This window comes from Brienomyrus brachyistius, chromosome 21, assembly GCF_023856365.1.
Source record: "Brienomyrus brachyistius isolate T26 chromosome 21, BBRACH_0.4, whole genome shotgun sequence".
In the NCBI taxonomy this organism is placed as follows: Eukaryota; Metazoa; Chordata; class Actinopteri; order Osteoglossiformes; family Mormyridae; genus Brienomyrus; species Brienomyrus brachyistius.
The window spans coordinates 6,019,515-6,040,251 of record NC_064553.1 but is presented as its reverse complement, the minus strand read 5'-3'; the positions used below and the strand labels follow the sequence as shown (position 1 = coordinate 6,040,251).

Sequence of the window (20,737 nt, the reverse complement as noted above, 5' to 3'; positions counted from 1 at the left end):
GAAGACTGCGCTTGAAATAATTTTCATGTTTATTAAGGAACATGGCAACTCAATCTTTTGTTACAAGGTTGTGATGGCATCACACTGTAGCACACCTACGTCAAGGACAACCTGACCACACTGCAGCTTACCGACCTTTTAACATTTATAAACTGCTTTTGTACCTATTTCTAGAAACTCACAATTAAATTTACTGCAAACAGTTTTTCTTTTATCCACCCTCGAGAAATTCCTATACATTCCTCTCCATGCAGAAGTGCAAAAGTTTAGGGAGCGGTGCCAAGAGTTTAAAAGTAGCCCTTAATCCCAGTTATTTTTGTAGAACAATATTAATAGGCCAAACTTTGCAGCAGGGTAAACGTAAATTTCACCTTCACTTAGACCACCAACTCGATCTTTTCCATTTGTGACATGGAGATTGCTGCTGTCGCATTAGATCACATATAAAATGGTGCCATCATCTCCGCACTGTTGCCTTTGAGGGTAACTAGTGCTATGTAACGGCAATAAATCAGCCCTATTACAAGCCTCCTCCCTACCACCACAAGGTCCTAGGAATGATTAAACAAACAGCACTTTGTTGAAATTGTACAAGTAAGTTACTCCGGCGCTTTGGAAAACTCATTACAGCCCATTTGTAATTCATTACGATATGGGTTTACAAAAAAATAACAGGTTACCTCAGTTCTTAAGTACTTCGTTCAAATCTGACGTCTCCTAAGGTGCTGCAGTAGTACAACAAAACCAACTGCTCCCATTGGTGACACTGCTGCAATCCGCACGCCACGTGTTGGGGAACATAATCAAGCTGTACCTTCACACTGGGCAGCCAGGGGGCGCCGTCGAGCTGGCTCCGGAAGCCTCGCTTCACTCCTGTGTGCCATCAGGCAGCAAACAGAGTCAGAGGAAGAGTGGGATGATAGCCATCCTAAGGCCAGGGTAATCCCTGAACTGTTGCATGTAGGTCTTGTGCTTTCCTCTCGCCCAGATGGTCATTTGGATGAAGCCCACCAGCGTATAAACCGCCACTGCAGGCGTAATGAACAGCCAGTTAGAAGGTGGCTAGAATATCAGACATAACGACTCAAGGCGACGATGAGAGTTACGTCATTTTACCGGGGGCACATTGCGTCATTATCGTGAAGCCAATCCAAGTTCCAACCTGAAATTAACAGGAAATAATCACTTAGCTAAACCTTTCAAGTACAAAAATATCATTCTGGTTACGTTCCTTTATTTGGTACAATTCCTATACTCTTTGGCCCACAGTGTGCCACAGCTACGTCAAGTTCTCCCCGTACTGTCGTTTCCTGAAACATAAAACTACTTCTCCAGAAGTATATGGCTTTAAAGAAATATTTCCATTTTCTAGAATATGGAGGATGGGGTAATAAAGAGAGATGATACCTCGTATGTATAATTAGGACACGACACAAAGAAAAACAGCCAGGTGAAGGGGTTTCGGGTTGGATACGGGAACCTCGTCAGCAGAGACCCTGATAAAATAGCAAAGAGGGAGGCGGAGCTTCAGCGAAAAAACATCCGTAATGAAAACCAGCAGAATGGCATTCGGATTCTTAGGGTCTATGACGGTGGGATATTATTTTACTGTAACTGAGTTACAAACTTTAAAACCAACATAACTTTCAAAATATTTGCACAACGTCTGTACAATACATTTTTTGGAAATTATACCATTAATTTCCAGGAATAATTTGTTCGTTTTCTACATACGGAAATCCGTTAAGGGTTACCGGAAATGAGCACGGGAGGGAAACGAGCGGAGGGTGAAACGCTAAATACTCACCGCTGGTTTTCATGTTGTTGAGCGTCAGGTTAATTGAAAAATTACCAGCCTCGCAGAGCTGTAAGACAAATTCAGAAAAGTGCTTTACTTTTAAAAACAATGACGCGGCAACATTTTAGCTACAATCAAAAACGCAACCAAATTGTCAATTTGCCAAGCCGGACAAATACCTACCACAAACATAAGCAGTGCATAATGGACTTGCTGGTTTCCATAGGCTGTAAAATAAATGATTCCTTAGTTATTGTTGAGGAACAATGAGAAACTGAGAAGTCCTAATTGTAATACTATGGCATACTCACTAGGAGGCGTGTACAGAGGGTGGTTGATATAGTAGGCCAACCAGGCGGAAAAGCCCCAGTAATATAGACAATTCTGGTGAGGGAAAGATCTGTATATCACTTTAATGGAAAACAACATGTGGTTTTTGCTTCAGTTAAACTTCTGAAAAGTTAGTGCGGAAGTAACAGGGAGGCCGAACGGAGCCAGATTTCTGCTAACTCCTCACACAGGATGAATCATGCGGACAGAAAGTTATCGGTTTGTTTTATTTAACGTCAGCACCATCTGGTAGGCCGTAACCGGAGATGCCCCCCCCCCCCAGGAATGCCGTCTTCAAAATGACCCTAGTGGGCTCTGTATTCGGGGGGGGGGGGTATTCGGCTTTAAAGAGTGTCACCCAAGAGTATAAATACCACAGAAACCCCGAAGTTCATGCTGAAATCTGTGGGGGTGCAAGTGCTCAGCACAGACTGACAAAGTTTACAAAAACTGGGCGAATACAAAACATCCTACAGGGGAAGGAGCCACACATCAATAATTTTACCTCATCGCAATGACAGTTACTGTATCTGCTGCTGCTCTCTGGCATTCAAACCCACAGCCTTTAAGATGTTCAATTCAATTCATTTTTATATAGCGCCTTTCACAACATAGTTGTCCCAAAGCGCTTTACAGGGTTGTGTTGTGATACATGAAACAGAAGTAGAGGGAGATACAGAATGCTCTACTTGTTGAGCTATACATAATGTATTTATGTATAATAACGTGTCGCATGTGACACAATCAGGGCAACATTCGTAGCTTTGCCCTCACCTTTAGCATCGTCCTCAGTGGCATGGTACCATGGGAGAACCGATGTACAAATATAGTCTCGATCAGCCTCTTGATGTAATGGAACGAGTGACAAGCACAGGCCAGACTAGCAGGAGACAAAAAGAGACATTCAATCTGCACCGAGGATGATGGGATGGGAGAGAGTGGCTGGTTCACCTCCCAGATGGAGCCTCGGTGGGTCCATATATGCCCTTGAACAAAGTCATTCAACTGGAACAGCTGAAGAATACCAAGCAGTATCCAAAGTTTGCTCCTAAACGAGGCACCCGGGCCATCTGCTTCTGGTCGGAATAGTCCATGGGGCAATTAAAATGCAGAACTTACGGGACCACTGGGTACGGGCTGGACGTGAAGGTGTACTTCTGGCTATAGATGTACGGGAGGCGGAAGTAGAACAGCAGGTAGATGAAGAGGGGCCCAATGTATTCTACCAAAAACACCTGCCATGGGGGCCAAGGGAAGCAGGATGAAGCATGACAATCATACAGTAGAGGATGCTTAGCGCCAATAGGGGGGGTGAGGCAAGCATCAGTCAGCCACACAATATACGACTGAGGATGTACTGCTATCAAGGCGATCAGTAGACATGAGAATGTGGGAATGTGGTGCAATGCATTCTGGGTATCATTCAAGGACACAAGGTTATATGCAAATACTGAAAGAGCAGGACACCAGCAGCCAAATTTGACTCTAGGGGTCCATGGGAATTTAGTTGGTTGACAAAAAAAGGTTTAATATAAAAGACATAAAAAGGTATAACATAAAAATCTCCCTACAAACAAATATGCAGAAGAAATCTGGGCTGGCCGATTCTAAACACTAGTAGAATGCATAAAGTTCTCAGAGGAGAAGTTTTAAGACCCACCATTGTCCATCCCAACTGTGGACCAAGGTCTTTAAAGTACATCGTTGCAGTGGTCCCGACTGGTAAGTTTTCCAGGATGTCGTCATCTTTAAGCGCATTTCCCTCTGAAAGCGTTTTATAAAGAAGGCATGTTAATGCACACAGAGCTATTCCCACACACGACCCAAAGACAGTGGGTGAATCTCAATATCAAGAACGCAAAGACGGTACTTGTGGTCTTGGCAAGACTGCTCTTGCTGTCTTGCCTTCCAAGAATGAACTTGGGGCGCAATGAATCATGGGATTGGTCTCGTCCGGCCAGGATGCAACGGAGGTATCCTTGATATTTGAAAAGACCAGCATCCTGGGATTTTTACCTCATGTATTTTGTAGCGTTGGAACTGGTCTTTGGGGAAGATGACATAAAACAGGTACATGAGAACACAAGTACGGTCAAGTATGCATACTGAGATTCACCCAGTCTATCCAGAAAAGTAGCCAATCATACATGCTTCTTTCAATGGTAGCCATGTTGAATAAAAAGTCTTTTAAAGTTCTGAAGAAGGCTTGAAACGCCGTCTCTCAATCCGCTGTCAGGAATAAAATCATGGCCCTCCCCGGTGTTCCTTGCCTCTCTGGGCCTTATGAGTCTCTCAGCGCTTCCACCAAACCAAAACCAGGAAACTAAAGTTACAACCGGTGCTTGCCGAAGATTGACCTTCCGAGTGTATGACTTTCACAGTCACATCACACACAGACGCTATTCTCCAGTAAGGGATCAAATTTCTATGTGACATCCTTCCCTCAGAAGCCTTTCATATACACATTAAGAAACCTGGCACAGGCACTGGCCTGGACACCTCAAAGCCTGTCAACAAGGCAGCCCCTCGCTAACCGCTAAAGCTACCTTGGCACTAGCATTAACGCTAAAAATAAAAGAAACCAGCGACTCAAGAGAATTTACATCTCAGCCTGCCGGGCTCAATGAAAATCTAAAGCCGAGCAAGAAAGCGTAGCTGCACGCGTGTAGATAACCTCGCCGTCTATGCGTTTCCTGAGGTCAGCTTCTATTTCTCCAACATAAACACCCGTCAATCAGGCGGTTTTCATACTCCCAGGTACCAATCCCTGTCCTGATGACATCTTTTAAACTGAGTTTTTCTTCAGTTGACTTGTTTATGCCCGAATGAAAAATTCACTTTAAATTCAACATATTTGGCCGCAGAGAGACTGTTGGGGAATACCCAGCAGGACTGAGAAATAGATTTTTCTGCATAATAGAATTCATCATTTCTATTAATGATTAGGCTATAATTGTATGTTAAGGCTATTTAATTGCTTGCTTGAATAATTAGACATAGGAAAATAGAGAATAATTGTGTACTGATGCATCATAATTTTCATAAAATTAATGAACAGAGGATGATAAAAGTGAGATTCTGAACTATTTACTCTTAACCCCCCATGAAAGTTAAGTCTCTACTATAATGACACAAGTGTCCCCAAGACGTGTAAAAGACTTACTGGGATGCAGCTTGAGGGATTGTCTGGCAGGGTACAGCTTGGGGTCTGCAAAAAAATGTCAGCATCTTACATCATCTCCTTCTTGTGGACCTCAGGGGCCGTACAGAACTCCGATCCACTGTAATCATTATTTCCAGTAGGTGCTGGTAAGAGGTCCTGTGATGGACGGGCATCCCTTCCAGGATGGGCAATTAGAAGATTGATGGATGGTGCTGGTAACCATCACTGAAAGGCGACTAAAACCTTCAGATCCCTCTAGTCATGGGCGAGAATTAGCCACCTCCAGGTCACCCACATGCACCAATCTCACACAGTTTGAGCGATTAATTACACAAAGTGCAAAAGGAAAACGGCAGGAATCAGACAAGCTGGGCTGAATTCATTATGGATCTTAGGAGCGTTGCCATGAATTTTACAGCACCGGTGCTAAGATGACCAGGTACATCAGCAGCTTAAGGAAACACCAGCCACGTCCTGCCAGAGTAAGATATAGTCTGGAACTGCAGAAAGGTCTGTCTTGGCAAGTACATCTGCCTACCCACCCACAAACAAGCCATAACCCCCTTATGGGCCATAAGAAGTCAGCACAACACTGCAAACAACCACTGGAAAACTGATGACTGATAAGGGACCCCAACCTCATTTTTTGCATTTCTAAGAGATCTGAGTATCTTCTGTACAATTCTTATCAACAATGGCAAAGAACAATGGAGAGAAGGGATACTCACAACACTTGTAGAGCAAGGACTTGATTTCTTTTATGGTAGCGTGAGGTTCCACCTGGCAAGCGCAGGAAGTGAAGAATTCAACATCAAGGTGAACCAGAATTCAATACAGTACAGAATGTGTAGTTATAGACTATAGACTGATTTACATCAGTATGAATGACTGAGATTCTAGATTCTAGAGAGACAGTTAACAATCCCTTTGTTGAACTTTTTTCTATTCCGTTGCTTTTCCAGGTAACCAGAGAGAAGGGGGGGGGGGGGGGGGGGGCTCACCTTATCCAGGAAGCACAGCTGCTTGTTGGTCTTGTAATCCAATATCTCCACCTCAAAGAAAATATAGTTTTTATCCTTGAGTTCCCCAGCTTTCAGGCCATGCTCGCACCTGGCCTTTATGAAGTGCGCTACGGTGAACAGGCTATTCAGCGCCAGGGAGCCCATGGCGCCGCGCAGTGCGGGGGGCTACGACGACCACCAATCTGGGCTGCCTCGCCGAGCGCCGGCCGCCAAGGGTGTCAGTATGTGGACGGTGACATCACCCATGTATCAACTTCAGCAACCCAAGATTGAAATGCAACGGGAGACTAGCGTGACAGCAATACCGTTAGCTTACTATCTTCACCTAGTCTTGCAATGGTCAACAAAACCCTTTTAAATAAATCATACAGGTTACCTCTCTTCTATGAGGCTATTTCACCAGGCCTTTCCTCAGATTTGAACACGAGTTGTGTTCTTAACCACTACGCCCCCTGCTGACACACACTTGCCTTGAGTTCTAGCTCAAGAACCATCTGCCAAGAAGCATCTGAAGACACCAACAAACCTTTCAAATTGATGAGCAGAATGACTCTGCAGTGATTTGCCCGCCTCACCCTGTTTGTTTAAATCGTCCTGCACCGTGTAGTATCCCCGTTTGCAATTTTCCGCAGAGGTAGAAATGCACCCTTCAGCTTGCACTGGTTATAACGAATTCTCCTGGACAATGTGCTGGGAGATTGAGTCCTTACAAGCTTCGAATTCAACTGTGACAGTAACCCCAGGAATTGCAGGCAGTAGACTTATGTCCAGATATTTCTGCAGAGATAATTGTCAGAAGCCGTACGGCTAGGGGGAAAGTACAGGGGGACTTGGAGCTGATCCAGACAGCTACAGATCATTACCCCATGAATTACTGCTTGTGCATTTGATGAAGGACGTTAAACTAAAACACTAAGCTAAAATTCAAGCTGTATCGTTAAACTGAGAGCTTAGGCTATGCAAACAGCCCTGGATAAGTGCAAGTAAATAAAAATTCATCGACGTGGGCCTGGGTACAGCATACAGTGAGGATCAGAAGGAAAAACGATACCCTGGTCCGAAACTGTCCATCTGCTTTGGCAGTAAATAGGACGAAGCTCTAAATTTACCGCTGGCAAAGCGAATGCCGATTTGTCACTCAGATCCTTGGACTGTCATCTAAGAGCAGATACAGGGAGACACAGGCGTGACCTGATATGCATCGCAAAAAAACGGGATGCAAATAATTCCTTGCTGCCATACATATTAATATGCGGAGGGAATGAATGAACGACGCCATCTAGTGGTTAGATGGAAAACACCGCTACACATTTAAAATAACATGATCATGGTCACAAGGGCCTACATTTACCACAGTGCTGACTTTTCTACACAATTTCATTTTATATCTATTGCTGCTTTAGCAAACAGGAAGCAGAAATATGAACGTACTCTTTACAATAACAAACACGCCGCTTCTCAGAGTTTTTGGTAGCGACTTCCTACAGCTTCAGTTTGGTGGCACCTGCAGAGATAAGAACACGTTAACACGCTTTTATTCTAGCTCCAGTTTGCACTGGGAGGGGGTGTGAGAATCAGGATCAGTGATTGGAGGAACCCCAAGACAAATGCTGAATAAACAGACGCATGGTTGGATCACCACTGACATGTGAATGAGCCGAAACGCCCCCCCGCCCTTTTGTGACATATGCATTCTTCTCAGCTGGTTATGTATGCCACACACATTAAAATACAGACCAAAAAAACGCATCTTATATCTTATCTGCATCGAGAACATGCATTTGTCAGACAAGAAAGTTTGCCAGCCAATATAAAGAAAGGAAACCAATCTCATTAAGATCATCCATTAGTGCTGAGGCGCATTTAATACGGAAAAAGGGCAGCTGGCGAGATCCCCGTTAACACACTTCCTTCCGCAGGAGGTGACGGCGTCGCATCTACTCACAAATCGCACACGGCCTCCTGCAGCCGCAATTTGGTCGAGAGCCGCGACTGGAGACCTTGACAGTTCTGCTGAGCCGCTAAAGAGCCCTTTTAGCGGACAGCGTAAATTCACCCCCTAATGGATAGCTGAAGGAGCTGCCGAACACCGGGGCCTGAAAAAGCAGCGGCACGCCGAGTGCATTCTGCCCCCCCTGCGTTTGATTGACAGGCACCCCTCCCCCGAGCTCGTACGTCCTCGCCGCTGACATGTAGGACAGGAGATTGACGGAAAGATGGGATGTCACTCGGAGGTTACAGCTGGCCTTTCCAGCCGTCGGCATCGTGTAACACATATTGGTCCGGGGACAATTGATACCACCCCCCCCCCCCAAAAAAAAGCCCGACAGCTGGCTGCACTTGCTTCCCTACTGTAATCCTCCTGGGGTCCACATTTGGTCCACAACTCAACAATTTGCCTACGAATGGATCCCAATCACATAAATTACTAAGATGAGCTCCAATGATCATTTCAGTTGACACTGATGGTTGATGAGTTAGTTTCACTGGATTAAAACAGTTAGATATTAGGCCTTTATATTCTGAACACTAAAATGACAGATTGGCCATGATGTCGGAAAGTGGGAAAAAATATCATCATCCCTCTGCAGAAAAGCTGATGCGGCAGTCAGAGGGGATTTACCGATACGCCCAGTTCTGAGGTTTGGACCGGGAATAAAAATCCTTTCTGATGAACTTGCAAGGCAACCACGAGCTGTAAAACAGGACAGACGCCGCCACTTGATGCTGTAGTCCAGTTTCTGGAGCAGTCGTGGGAAGGATGTCATCCAGTTGAAGAACCTTCTGCATGCAGCTTCTAAATCAGTAACGCTCCAGCTCTGTTCTTCTCCATTCTCCGGTCTGAATTTTCGACCATATTTTTCCACAACCTAAAATAGTTTTTCGTATTGTATATTCCATTTTCAATGTTAAAAAATATTTATTCTGAGTCATTTTCATTATCTGTCTAGTGAAAATCGGAATTCTCGGAGCGGTTTCATTTCGTGCCATCGCATTATTTTGACAGGGGGCTGTTGCGCTCGTTTCGGGACTCGTCAGTGCCAACCGACTGGTACGTCACACCACGAACACCGGTCTGCCACTCAGATTAATTTGCGGTCTTTTCTAAGGCAACTTCCGGTTAGATAATAGGCCCAATATAAGGCCACCTATCACCACTTAACAGAAAACGCCATAGGTTGCACGTTTATTACAGAACGACTAATTACGAAACTGAAGCACGGATAATCGAGTAACGTTTCAAACTGTCAAGACAGCCATACAAACGAGCACTTTAGTAAAATACTTAATCTGTAAATGCTCTGGATTGATTTCCAGCGCACTGATTTTGCAGCCTCCTGAAAGACTCGCTCTCAATAACACACATTCAGTATGTAAGGCAAAATACAACAAACGCAAGACGTGAAACACTGACGGCTGTCGCGAACTGTCAGTTTGCACAGAGCAACTGATTATCTTAAACGTATCCAATAAGATTTATAAATCACCCCATGTGTGCAGCAGAATATTCTAATTGAGCGCTTTAAGTTAGGTTGTACGTTTACATATATCAAAGCATGGCCCTCCCTGGATACGAACAGGTGTTGTGCCCTAAACTGGCCCCCAGCCACGGATTGCCTCCCCTGACGTCATTGCTCCATTTAAAGGCGGGGGGGGGGCATTCCGTGGCAAAGTGGCCTGCTATAAAACGCCCCCCCCCCCCCCCCCCCCAGCTAGAATCTTTTCCTTATGGCCCAGCCCAAAGTAATTTATCCAGCATGAATAAGGGACAAATATATGTAGCATTTTCCCAGCCAGAGTTAGACAGGGGGGGGCATTCTTTGGCAGGGTGGCTTGCTATAAAATACCAGGTAGAATCTTTCTCTTATGGCTGGAAGACTGGCAATACGACTTGTTAGCTGTATTGTACACACGGGGTTTAGAGTGAGTGGTGAAATTTTGTTTTGTCTGTGGGTCGATGTCAGATCATTTCCAAGCGTGACGGTGCTGAGTATGAAGTTATACGCCGTATTATATTATACGACGACAGAATAGAAGAACAATTTCAGCAGAATGGATTCAACAAAGTATCAAAATATCTTTCAATTAAATCAGTCCCTTCTTGCGACTGAAAGCGACTGTATTTGCACAGACGAGCATTGTCGAAAAGAATGTAAAAGGCATAATAAACAACTTCTTTTTCAGTCGGTTTAGGGCAAGAAAAAGAATTTGAAGAGCGTTCGCTTCTGCTGCGCTGGAGAAACGACTTTGCCTTTAAATGGTGCGATGACATCAGGGGAGGCAATCCATGGCAGGGGGGGCAGTTTAGGGCACAACACCGGTGTTCTGACGTGTTGAGCTACTTTGTCGAGTTAGGCTACCGTAGTGCTAATCGATAGCCCCAAACCCCAAAGAACCCTTAGAACCCTTACCCTAACCCTAATCCCAAAACGGTGGAACTGCACTTGCGCAAAAAGGCTCGATAGTACGTCTCGATAGGTAGCTCAGCTCGTCAGAACACTAGCACCGTCTGGATTGCATGTCCTTAAACACATATTAATGTACAATCCATTTTCTCATGGTTGTTTTGTCCAAGGACTCCAGTGTAAACAAAGTGGAAGCCCCTGTAAGCCGACAAGCCGGTCGGAATTTCCTATATACTTCAGCAGTAAGTGAGATAATTGCCTGTCCCATAAACACTAATACAACGCGTTTGAACAACAATGCTAGTAATAATATTGACGTAACAGCTAGATGAAATGGAGGATGCACAGGAGATCATTTCAGCGCCAAGCATTCCAACTTATATACTAATATAGCCTACTTTAACAGGTATGTTTTACTGTAGACATAAACTTTCTATTTCCTTTTCAGACGTATATCAGTATGCAAATAATTTAACTGAGCAATGTTTATAAATATTTATATACTTAGATTAATGTGTCAAAATGTTATGTTCTCCCAAAGAACCATTAGCATACGTTCCACTGCTGACGCACATTACAGTAACTGCTCAGATTCCAAAGCCAGTTCACTAAACTTTCCATGAGCAAAACGGCCTTAGGTAATACCAGGAATTACTTCCAATACGCTCAATATTGTGGTCCCTGTACATAAATCGAGAGAGGGATAAAATAGCCACTCCATTAGTATATCTGAAGAAAAAAAAAACACCAGCCTTCAGCTCAACATTTGCGGGATTTTCAGTATATATATTTACCACTTAGCCTAAAAAGCAGTATTGAACATCTGTCTCCAAACACTGATCTAAGAATGGAAAATATTTACTCGTTGGATAAATACACAGACGGGGGGGGGGAGTATTCTGTAGGACACGCTCACTCAAAGTTTGTTTTAAAGCATCCTCGGTCAATTACCGTAAAGGCAGCTTTAATGTTCCATCACGATAAGGCGGCATTTACCTCGAAGAAGGTGACCCTGCTCATGGTGCGCTCCCCTCGGTTGTCCACTCCAGAAACTCCTAACGGCCGATCACGCCCGTTCACTTTCCTTTGGACACTTGGAGCGCTGTGGCACGACCTTTTTACACGTCGGCCAAGGAGATGGGAGGGCTGGGAGGGGGGATCTAGGGAAGAGCCGCCGCAACTGAACTGAAATGCCGTCCAAGAAGGTGTCGGGAATGTGCTACGTTCAGCAGCAAGCTAAAGGGCGGCTTTCTTCTTTTCTCCGCAGTGGGGCTGGGGGGGTGGTGGGTAACCTATATAGTGCGCAGTTTCTTTGGGCATATCCACTAAATTAGCGCTGACACTAATTTAACATCAGCTGGGAAAAAGTCATCTCTTGGTATTAATCAATGTGGCGCAGGAACGTTTTGAGAGAGTCACTGCTTTTTCCCGTCTTAATGCATTTACAGACACATCGAAAGTTTTGCGCACAGTAATACTCCGTACGTGATCAGTACCTTGCAGATAAATTCAGCATCTACAGGAATATGCGACTGACGTCCAATCGAGGCCTGGGATAGGATCCAGGCGCCCCATCACCCTGCACTGGATAAGCGATGGTTTAATGCACATACTGTTGCTGGAAAACCAGAACAAATTCTCCTGCCCAGTTAGATTAAGACGGCAAGTATCAGTCAGTAATCATGGACCATTTATCTTAGATCAAAATAGTTATAATCGATAGAACCAGTATGACGTGTTGATTTTTTAAAACATGCAAAGTATAACAAACGGGCATCAAATGTATATAAACGGACAGAAAATACACAAAGACAGCGGCTAATGACGTAAGCATTGTTAGACAAATATGCACAAATATAAGCATTTTTATTAGATTATTTTCATAGCCACATATCGTATTTTATTCCCACAGTTATGCAACAAATAAAATAATTACAAAATGCAGTTCCAGCGATGCAAGCAGTTCCTCTTTTGGCACAATAAACTGGCAAATAGTATCAAACTGGCAGGGTTTGATAGTGGCTACATTAAGGACAACTGTGAAGAGCAAAACGTAATACGGTGAGAAATTGTCCCGGAATATGAAACCGCTCATTTGAGTCCAAAATCGATAATTAAAAAAAGGAAAAAAGAAAAGAAAAATCGGCCAGCAAAATAACATCAGATATTCGGCCAGAGAGCCCCCTTGCTCTCAAAGTGCAGTTGTACAGGAAAAATATCATGACTTTTGGCCCGCAAGCCTGAATTAAATGAGCGGTTTCAATGTCTGGATGGATGGACTTCTGGATGATCATAGAATTTTGACTTTTGTTGCCACGAGATGGCAGCATCTGTGAGCAAGGTCACTGATAAACAATCAAAGGTTTCTTATGAATGGTGGGCACGTCATCTTGGTAAGCATTCAAAAAACACAATAAACCCCAGATGTAGAAGCGATTGTTTGATTCAGATAAAACGTCCGTTTAGTATAAACACAAATAAATGCAGGGAAGCGTATGTTTTCAGGTTCCAATGACGTTTCTTCAAAAAAACCTGTTAGTCTTGACATTTCTGGCACAATAGCTGTACTGTATATCTGTGTAGTAAGTTTTGTATATCTGTAATAGGATTTGCATTTCATTAATGGAAATCTTTGTTCATAAATGCACACACAAGTAGAGAAATTGAATTAGACTTTTACCTAAGCTTGGTAGTTTTATCAAAAACAATTGTGTACCAAAAAACATTCATGAGATTAACTCAGAAATCTAGTTTTGTAATCTTGTACAAAGACCATGGAATATTTTTTCCATTGTTTCAATAGTATTATATTAGGGGCAGAGTGTGGTGCAGTGGGCCTGTAATCAACAGGTTACTGGTTCAAACCCCAGCCTCAATACGCCTGCGGGTCCTTGAGCGAGGCCCTTAACCCCCAGCTCCCTGGGCGCCGCTACGGGTGGCTGCCCTTTGTGGGCAACTTACTCCACAAAGAGCAAGTTGAGGGAGGCATAAAGAAAATTTCCCCATGGGGATCAATAAAGTATCAATTACTATTATATGGGTGAACACAGTAAAATTCATGGAGCGTACAATGTTTTTCATGGATGGATTTATGGGTAATGCTGTAAACTCATATCTCCAGCGCTGTGGGTTCGAATCACACCCTAATTCTATGGGCAGGTTTCCACTAGGCTTGGGCAAGACAAAACCAGTCTGGGAAACATTGGGAAACAACTGGGAACACTGTACTGGGCCATGAATCTCAATACAAAAAAAAAATCTAATTGAAGATTAAAGAAAAACCTCAGATCTTCACGTTTAAATATAGTTTTTTTTAAATGGCCACCAACTAAGAATTATCTTAACTAAGAAAAGAATGTTGCGTCAATTACAAAGGTAACAGAAACACACACTTCAATCCTGCAGCGATTATTTATTTAAACAGATTTAAAACTGGTTCTGGAGCCAAAAAACACACATAAAACCTGGATATTCTTTGCATCTTTCAGAGGCTTTTTTGTAATTAAATTTTTAATGATAGATACTTTATTGATCCCCATAGGGAAATTCTATTTACACCTGCCCCACCTTAATGTGTTGGGCCTTTTTTATCAATATTCATAGCCATGTTTATAATGCTTTATGAATCCATTATAATGTGTTAAGAGGATATGTATGATACATTATGCCGACTGCTTTAAGTAAATAGTTACCAATTCACCTTGAACACAAGTAGCATTGCATATAAGACCCTTACATTTGTGTTATAGTTAACGGTGAATTTTGTAGGTGAAAGTTTTACTGTAGTGTAATCTTACATCTCGGCTTGGACATTTTCAGTATCAGAAATAGTTGTCCATACTGTATTTATACAAATAAAAATCACATGTTGTTGACTTGTCTGGGTTCACTTGTGCAGCGTTACAAATTAGTATTTCACTTAAGTAGCCCTACATCAATAGACTATTCAGAAAGACCGTTCAGAAAATGCAAAGTATTTCAAGTAATTAACCTGGATGGCTCCCTGACAATAACATTTGGCAACATTATTTTAGGGGACGTGTGCATTTTTTTAAAATACTCTTGGGCATCCATATTACAGACAGTCAATTATTTTGCTCCAGTTGGCTATTCCAGATGGATAATGTCATCGTCAGGCCGCTAATGCCGAAAACGACGGCTGTACATTTATCTCGGCCGATTGACTTACAGCTGACTAGTGACGTCACACGGCCCATTTACTCTGACAGCACTATTTGTAACGCTGATAGTGATAGAGAAAAACAAGAACGTAATGCTATTCTGTTTGGAAAACCTTCGCAAACAGTCACGAAGGCTGATGAGAAATACAACGGCACCTAATTTTTCTGATTATAAGGGTGACGAGTACCCAAGACTTTACTCCCCCTCCCTAGGGGCTGACCGCCCTAAAATTTGTTTGATATATCGCTATGTTTGATAGCGACTGCCAGTATTCGTTACTACCCTGATGGATGTGTTTATCTCTCTGAGATTAACTTCTTAAAAAGTCACACATCACCTAAGCTGGGGTGAATTGTCATCCCACATTAATTTGGCTGTCGTATATAAAATTCACCCATATTTGGTGAGCAGTTTCATTTGCACCATGTTTAACACGAAATTACTTAACCATTTTAGTGCTCATCTTTTTTTCTTCAATATGCGGCAAAATGCTGACGTCCTCACAACTGTCATCTAATTCTACTTCACCGATACATCGCTGTTGCCATCGAGCTCTATTTTCTCACCATTACTGTCATCATTTTCAATCCATTCTGATATTAATTTAGCAGCATTTGCAGCTGAGAACTTTTGAGACGTTTTACACACAGATTATCTACAGCAACAGATGTAACGGCGTGCGATGGTTACCGATGGTATGACGTCAGTCACGTGACCGTGCATCAAATAATAAGCAAAAGAGAAATATGAAAGTATGTCAAAGTCATCTAGGAACGGAAGCATATAGCATAGATCCCAAGCTGTGAAACGCTGCAGTACAAATACTGGCAGTGGGGGGGGAAAAGTCACCCCAGGTTATTTTCCGATGGCCTGTCCTGTCACCCATAGGTTACCCAACTGAAGCTAGGCTTAGGGTTAGAAAGGTTATGGTGTTTTGAGACATCAAGACCTGTTTCTCTGAGCAGAGCAACTGTACGAGGAAACCACAGTTTAGCTCGATTTTATAGCGTATTTCTTACTTCCCAATGTACTGTTGCATCGCCCTAACTCTCCGAATTAGGGTTAGCCAACTGAATCTAGGGTCAGGGTTATAATCCTCATGGCTTTTTCAGACATCAAAAGGTGTTTTATGATAGTTCTGGGTCCCAGTCGCACACAGATCCATCCATCCATCCATCCATTTTCCAAACCGCTTATCCTACTGGGTCGCGGGGGGTCCGGAGCCTATCCCGGAAGCTATGGGCACGAGGCAGGGAATAACCCAGGATGGGGGGCCAGCCCATCGCAGGGCACACTCACACACCAGTCACTCACACATGCACACCTACGGGCAATTTATTTCATCTCCCCGTCCAACCTTCACCAAAGATTTAAAATCTGACGCTAATTCCTTTAAAGAACACTATTATGACTGCTGTAATATTTGAAATTTTGTATTTTAAAAATACAAAAAGAGATTTTTGCTCGCCAGTGTTAAACTGGTAGGATATAATTTCATTTGGATGAAAAGTCAAGTAGGGTAACTAAGTCTGGATGCAAAAAAATGGGTATATCCTTCAGCCGACACCAGGAGCAATGCGATTTCAACGCGTAAATTGTTTAAATGACATCTCCCCGTCCAACATTTTTACGTTATTTTTAGTTCAGCCAGCAACAGAAAATGGAATCAATCTTATTTTTCTTGTCCCGTAATGAATGACTAGACACTTCAGCATAGTACGAAATCTGCCCTGCATTATGTAGGTCTACCGTAAATACATTCGTTCCTTTTAGTGGAGCCATTAAAAGCATCCAGAGATACTGAAAGTCCACCCATCTCCCACCAAAATAGACAGGGGAGATGGATGAGACTCTTACGAAACTCACTGGTTCCGTTACACCCTGATGAAATCCTTGCACGTTTAAAGCAGCGCTCAGGAGCTGCGACGTTAAGACGTTTTAGTAAATACTAAAAGCATAAAGATGCAGCATTTGTGAACCACGATGTTTTTGCTCTGTGCAGTGTCTGGGATGCAAAACAAAATGCAATGCGGTTTGTAAAGGGGGAACAGGTGCATGTTGATGTTTTTTGGGGGGTCGTGGGGGGCGGGTGACTTCTGTTGTTTTATCCAGGCTGCTGTGACCACTCCTTCCATGTCAAGGTAGCAGTGGTTGTCCAGCATTTATTAGTAAGAAATTTACTAAAGAAACTGAATTACAGCTTTACAGTTCAAACGGCACAGACTGAGCCTAATGGGTCTAATGGAGGGTTATAAAGCCCCCTAATGTGCCCAAGGAGCAGAATTACGAGATCTTAGCGTCCCCAGTCGCATTACTGCATATTATACATCCAGTTTTCACAAATGGACCTTCGCTGTGCTGTCTAGAATCCGACAACCCTAAAATCTGCAGGGGGTCATTGAAGACAGTATTAAAGTATATATAAAAAAAGTCTAATAACCCAAATTACGCTCTTGGTAATATTTCAGTTTACATTAACCTACGACATCCATTAATCATTCACATTAGTGCATCCATCCATCTGTACCATTTATCTTGGTCCGGATTGCTGGTGGGCCTGGAGTCTGTCTCAGAAACTGGCATACACTCTGGATGGAATGCCATTCCACTGCAGGTCGCACATACACACTATGTAAATGTAAAGATATCACCGGAGTTGGACTGCAGGAAGTAACCGAATAAGCAGAGAAAGTCCACGAGGTGGACATTCAAATTCCGTGCACGCATAGTAGAAGTGGAATTCGAAACTAAAATCCTAAACGTGTAAATCATTGGCACCCCATTTGTTAAATACCTCCTTAACGCAATGTGTTGGCGGGGGGTGCCCACCATTGCCTGCGTCATGCTTTCCTTGCCATCAGGGGGCAACAGCGTCCCTTCGTATTCTGAACTCACTGCGCGGCGCTTCATGTGCGCCTTATGCGTATTAAAAGCGCATGAGACGCAACCGCGTCAGTAACAAACAACTAAGTTAGTGTGCAAATGTTCCCCTTGTGGCTGAACTGATAAATTTCAACCTGTCAAGTTCCCGAGCAGCACAATTTCACTATAACGGTATAACAAAGACATATCAAGTTTAATATAAGGTTTGCAAAAAATGAAAAGAAACCGTTTTTCAATTGGGCCAAGGCTGTCAAAAAATGTCACTCTATTTTGAGGTGAAATTGAAATAAAACGTCCTCAGGGCTGATCAAACGTTGGAACCATATCGAAGGTCTTTTAAAACTGAATTCTCCCAAGCCGGAGAGAAATCTGTGTTCAGGTTTGCGTGAAGACACCAGTCCGACCATAAGGAAAACAACCGAGACGATCGATAGGATCCAATAGGCATCAGCCGGCTTCGGCGTTTCTCTCCCCGCAAACCGAGGTGTCGCGCTGCACTGCGTGGCGGGGACACGCACTGGGCTAGGAAGGTCACAAACTGGGGGTTAAAAACATAAATCCGGTCCGTTTAAGTACTTATGCATCGCCACTGCAAATGTGACATGGTAAAACGGTGACACCACTAACATGATTAAGGAAAATAAATATGTTGCGACAAAATGATTTAATTAACTGCCGTTTTACAGTTAAGTTTGATTGCAATCAGTAGAAATGCATTGGGATAATCTCAGGATCAACTGAGGAAACTACCAGTGGACCATTTCAGTTGGGGGGCAGACGGGGCATTTGTTCTGTTGGTGGGGGGGGCATATTAATTTGACCTTAATGTTTTCAATTACTTACACTAGATTGCAAGCATTAAGAAGCAAAAGACAATATTGAAAACCTTTAAGTTACTTATGCAATGCTTGCAGTTATATTTTGCAGTTTAACAAACAAGTAACTGTATGCGGCCCTTGACGTCTGGGGGCCCCCTGTTGGCCACAAACAGTCGCTACACTAAGCGGGGTGACCAGGGAATGGGGGTGAAGTATTTGGGTATTCAGAAACAACAAGGCTGTCTGTGGTGCCCCCCTCAGAGTAAGTTCAGTAAGTTAATTCAGCCCCCGTACAATGGCTGAACGGCACAGGAAGATGGCATTTGACAACGTGACGTTGAAGTCTGGGAAAATGCATCGCCTCAGCAGTGCCTCTCATGGATGTGATGCTGCAAAATTCCCATTATGTTCAGCTGGGAAGGGGGGGGCATAGAACAGCAAGCTGGATTCATAGAATACTCTGAGAAATGGGCTGGCTTCTCATTCAGCATAGCAAAAGTGTGTACTCCTATATCACACTTCAACATATACAATTTATATTAACTTATTTTTCCAGCAGATATTATGTTTTTTTTTCCCCAACCTTGGCTTATAACGTCCTTGATGTCTGGTCGAACTGAGACCTAGTGAGTAAATATTCTAATTAAGTAGTACATGCTCAATTAAACCCTTCCCAAGTGACCAAGGAACCGTCTCTCTTAAACAGTAATGGGTAATTACGCTTAATGAATATGCATTAACTAAATGCGACTAATATACTGTGTACTGCAATGGTTTTTAAAAATTATATCATTAGTACTTAGCTTAGCAGAAGTACTTACCTTAGCATCCATATTTTTGGTGGAACATTTGTCACAAAGGAGTCGAGGGCAGACATTAGGGAGAACAAAGAGGGATTTATTGCAAGCAGATGGGGGCAGAGAAACCAATCAGACCATGGGGGTCACAAAACAAGGATATAAGTTGGGGGAAAGACTCATGCATACAAATAATATAACATCAGCATCAGGACTGGGAAACACAGGACTGGGAAGCACTCGTTATATACAAGACTGACGGGGGAGCAAACGAGAGGCAGCTGGAGTGATTATCACAGGGGCAGGGATGTGAGGCAAGCCAAGCGATTAACAGGTGTGGCTCGTTCGGGCCACACTAGCAAGGAATCAGGAAGAGCAGAGAGGCAGGGCGTGACAGCATAATGGGAAAAGCAAAATTTCTATGAGAAGGACAGTGACAAACGTAACCCGTTCTGCAACAAGCAAACGGGCAGGAAACGTATTGTGATCTAGTGGAAAACCTCCATTCTGTGGTGCTGCTTTTTGTTAATAAGGTTGTTAGTGATTCCGCCTGAACTTGTAAAGCTCTGCCTAAAAAAAGGAGAAGATACGGTAACTAATGAGGACTGGCAGCTAGCATAATGAGATCTGCTTGAATGAGATGTATTAATAAATGAGAATGACTGTGATTGCCATAATTGAAATGAGTTCCAAAGTAGGTGGGCTTGCGTATTGCAAATCAATCCACCAGAGCTCACTGTGCAGCCCTGTCTGGCACAAATTATATTTTATTCTACTCCGCAGTTAGGCTTTTTTAAGCTTCATAATTTTGGTAATAATTATTTCCAGTATAATGTAGCACATATTACCCACCTATGTAGCCAGTAATGGCATGTCCTTTTCTCTTAGCATCGATGCTGAAGTTCTGTGAAGGTGGGACATGATATTGTAATTGACCAGGAGAGTCTGTCAAGTAAATACTGAAATGCCTGAGTATGTAATCAAGGATACAAATTATGAGCATGAAGTAACAAATGTTAGATTAGATAAAAATGATGTAGGGCTCTATGCACATGTTTTAATATTATGGGGCATAAAGCAGCCCTCATTCCAACCCCCGCCCGCCACAACAAGGACTGAATTTTAGTTTCATAGAGGCAAATAGATGGACCTAGATCCAAGGTTTCCATGGCGACTCAAATGTTTCACCCCTTGAGTGCCATTCATACATTTAAAACGCACACACATACACACATAAGCATGCACAAAAAATACAATCAAAGCGACTAAACGAAGTCCCCCCACCCCCTGCACTTTGGTTGAAGCGCCTTCCTGCTTCTCCCACACACGGAACATCAA

At 43.2% G+C, this 20,737-nt stretch overlaps 1 protein-coding gene across 3 annotated transcripts; it reads right to left on the bottom strand.

Annotated features, from left to right (window-relative positions):
- Positions 1 to 11: 11 nt before the first annotated feature.
- On the bottom strand, positions 12 to 11,838 carry LOC125717066 (very-long-chain enoyl-CoA reductase-like). Of its 3 annotated transcripts, XM_048990016.1 has the most exons (13): positions 11,716 to 11,838; positions 6,293 to 6,343; positions 6,020 to 6,071; positions 5,292 to 5,336; positions 3,789 to 3,892; positions 3,248 to 3,363; positions 2,903 to 3,008; positions 2,110 to 2,182; positions 1,982 to 2,025; positions 1,808 to 1,865; positions 1,408 to 1,496; positions 1,117 to 1,162; positions 12 to 1,028 (listed from the first exon to the last, which is right to left on the bottom strand). In XM_048990016.1, the coding sequence occupies exons 1-13, from the start codon at positions 11,737 to 11,739 to the stop codon at positions 901 to 903; spliced, it is 936 nt and encodes a 311-aa protein (XP_048845973.1). In that variant the 5' UTR covers positions 11,740 to 11,838; the 3' UTR covers positions 12 to 900. The 3 variants fall into 3 exon arrangements, with proteins under 3 accessions (XP_048845973.1, XP_048845972.1, XP_048845974.1); XM_048990015.1 differs by lacking the exon at positions 11,716 to 11,838 and having other exon boundaries at positions 6,293 to 7,662; XM_048990017.1 differs by lacking the exons at positions 2,903 to 3,008; positions 3,248 to 3,363; positions 11,716 to 11,838 and having other exon boundaries at positions 6,293 to 7,668.
- Positions 11,839 to 20,737: the final 8,899 nt, after the last annotated feature.

Excerpts from the sequence above, each read along its gene's own strand:
- LOC125717066 (XM_048990015.1), bottom strand. The coding sequence starts at position 6,457 with ATGGGCTCCCTGGCGCTGAATAGCCTGTTCACCGTAGCGCACTTCATA. Across the intron at positions 3,893-5,291 it reads ATCCCTCAAGCTGCATCCCA|AGGGAAATGCGCTTAAAGAT; the intron begins GTAAGTCTTTTA and ends AAACGCTTTCAG. Across the intron at positions 3,364-3,788 it reads CACAGTTGGGATGGACAATG|GTGTTTTTGGTAGAATACAT; the intron begins GTGGGTCTTAAA and ends CCCCCATGGCAG.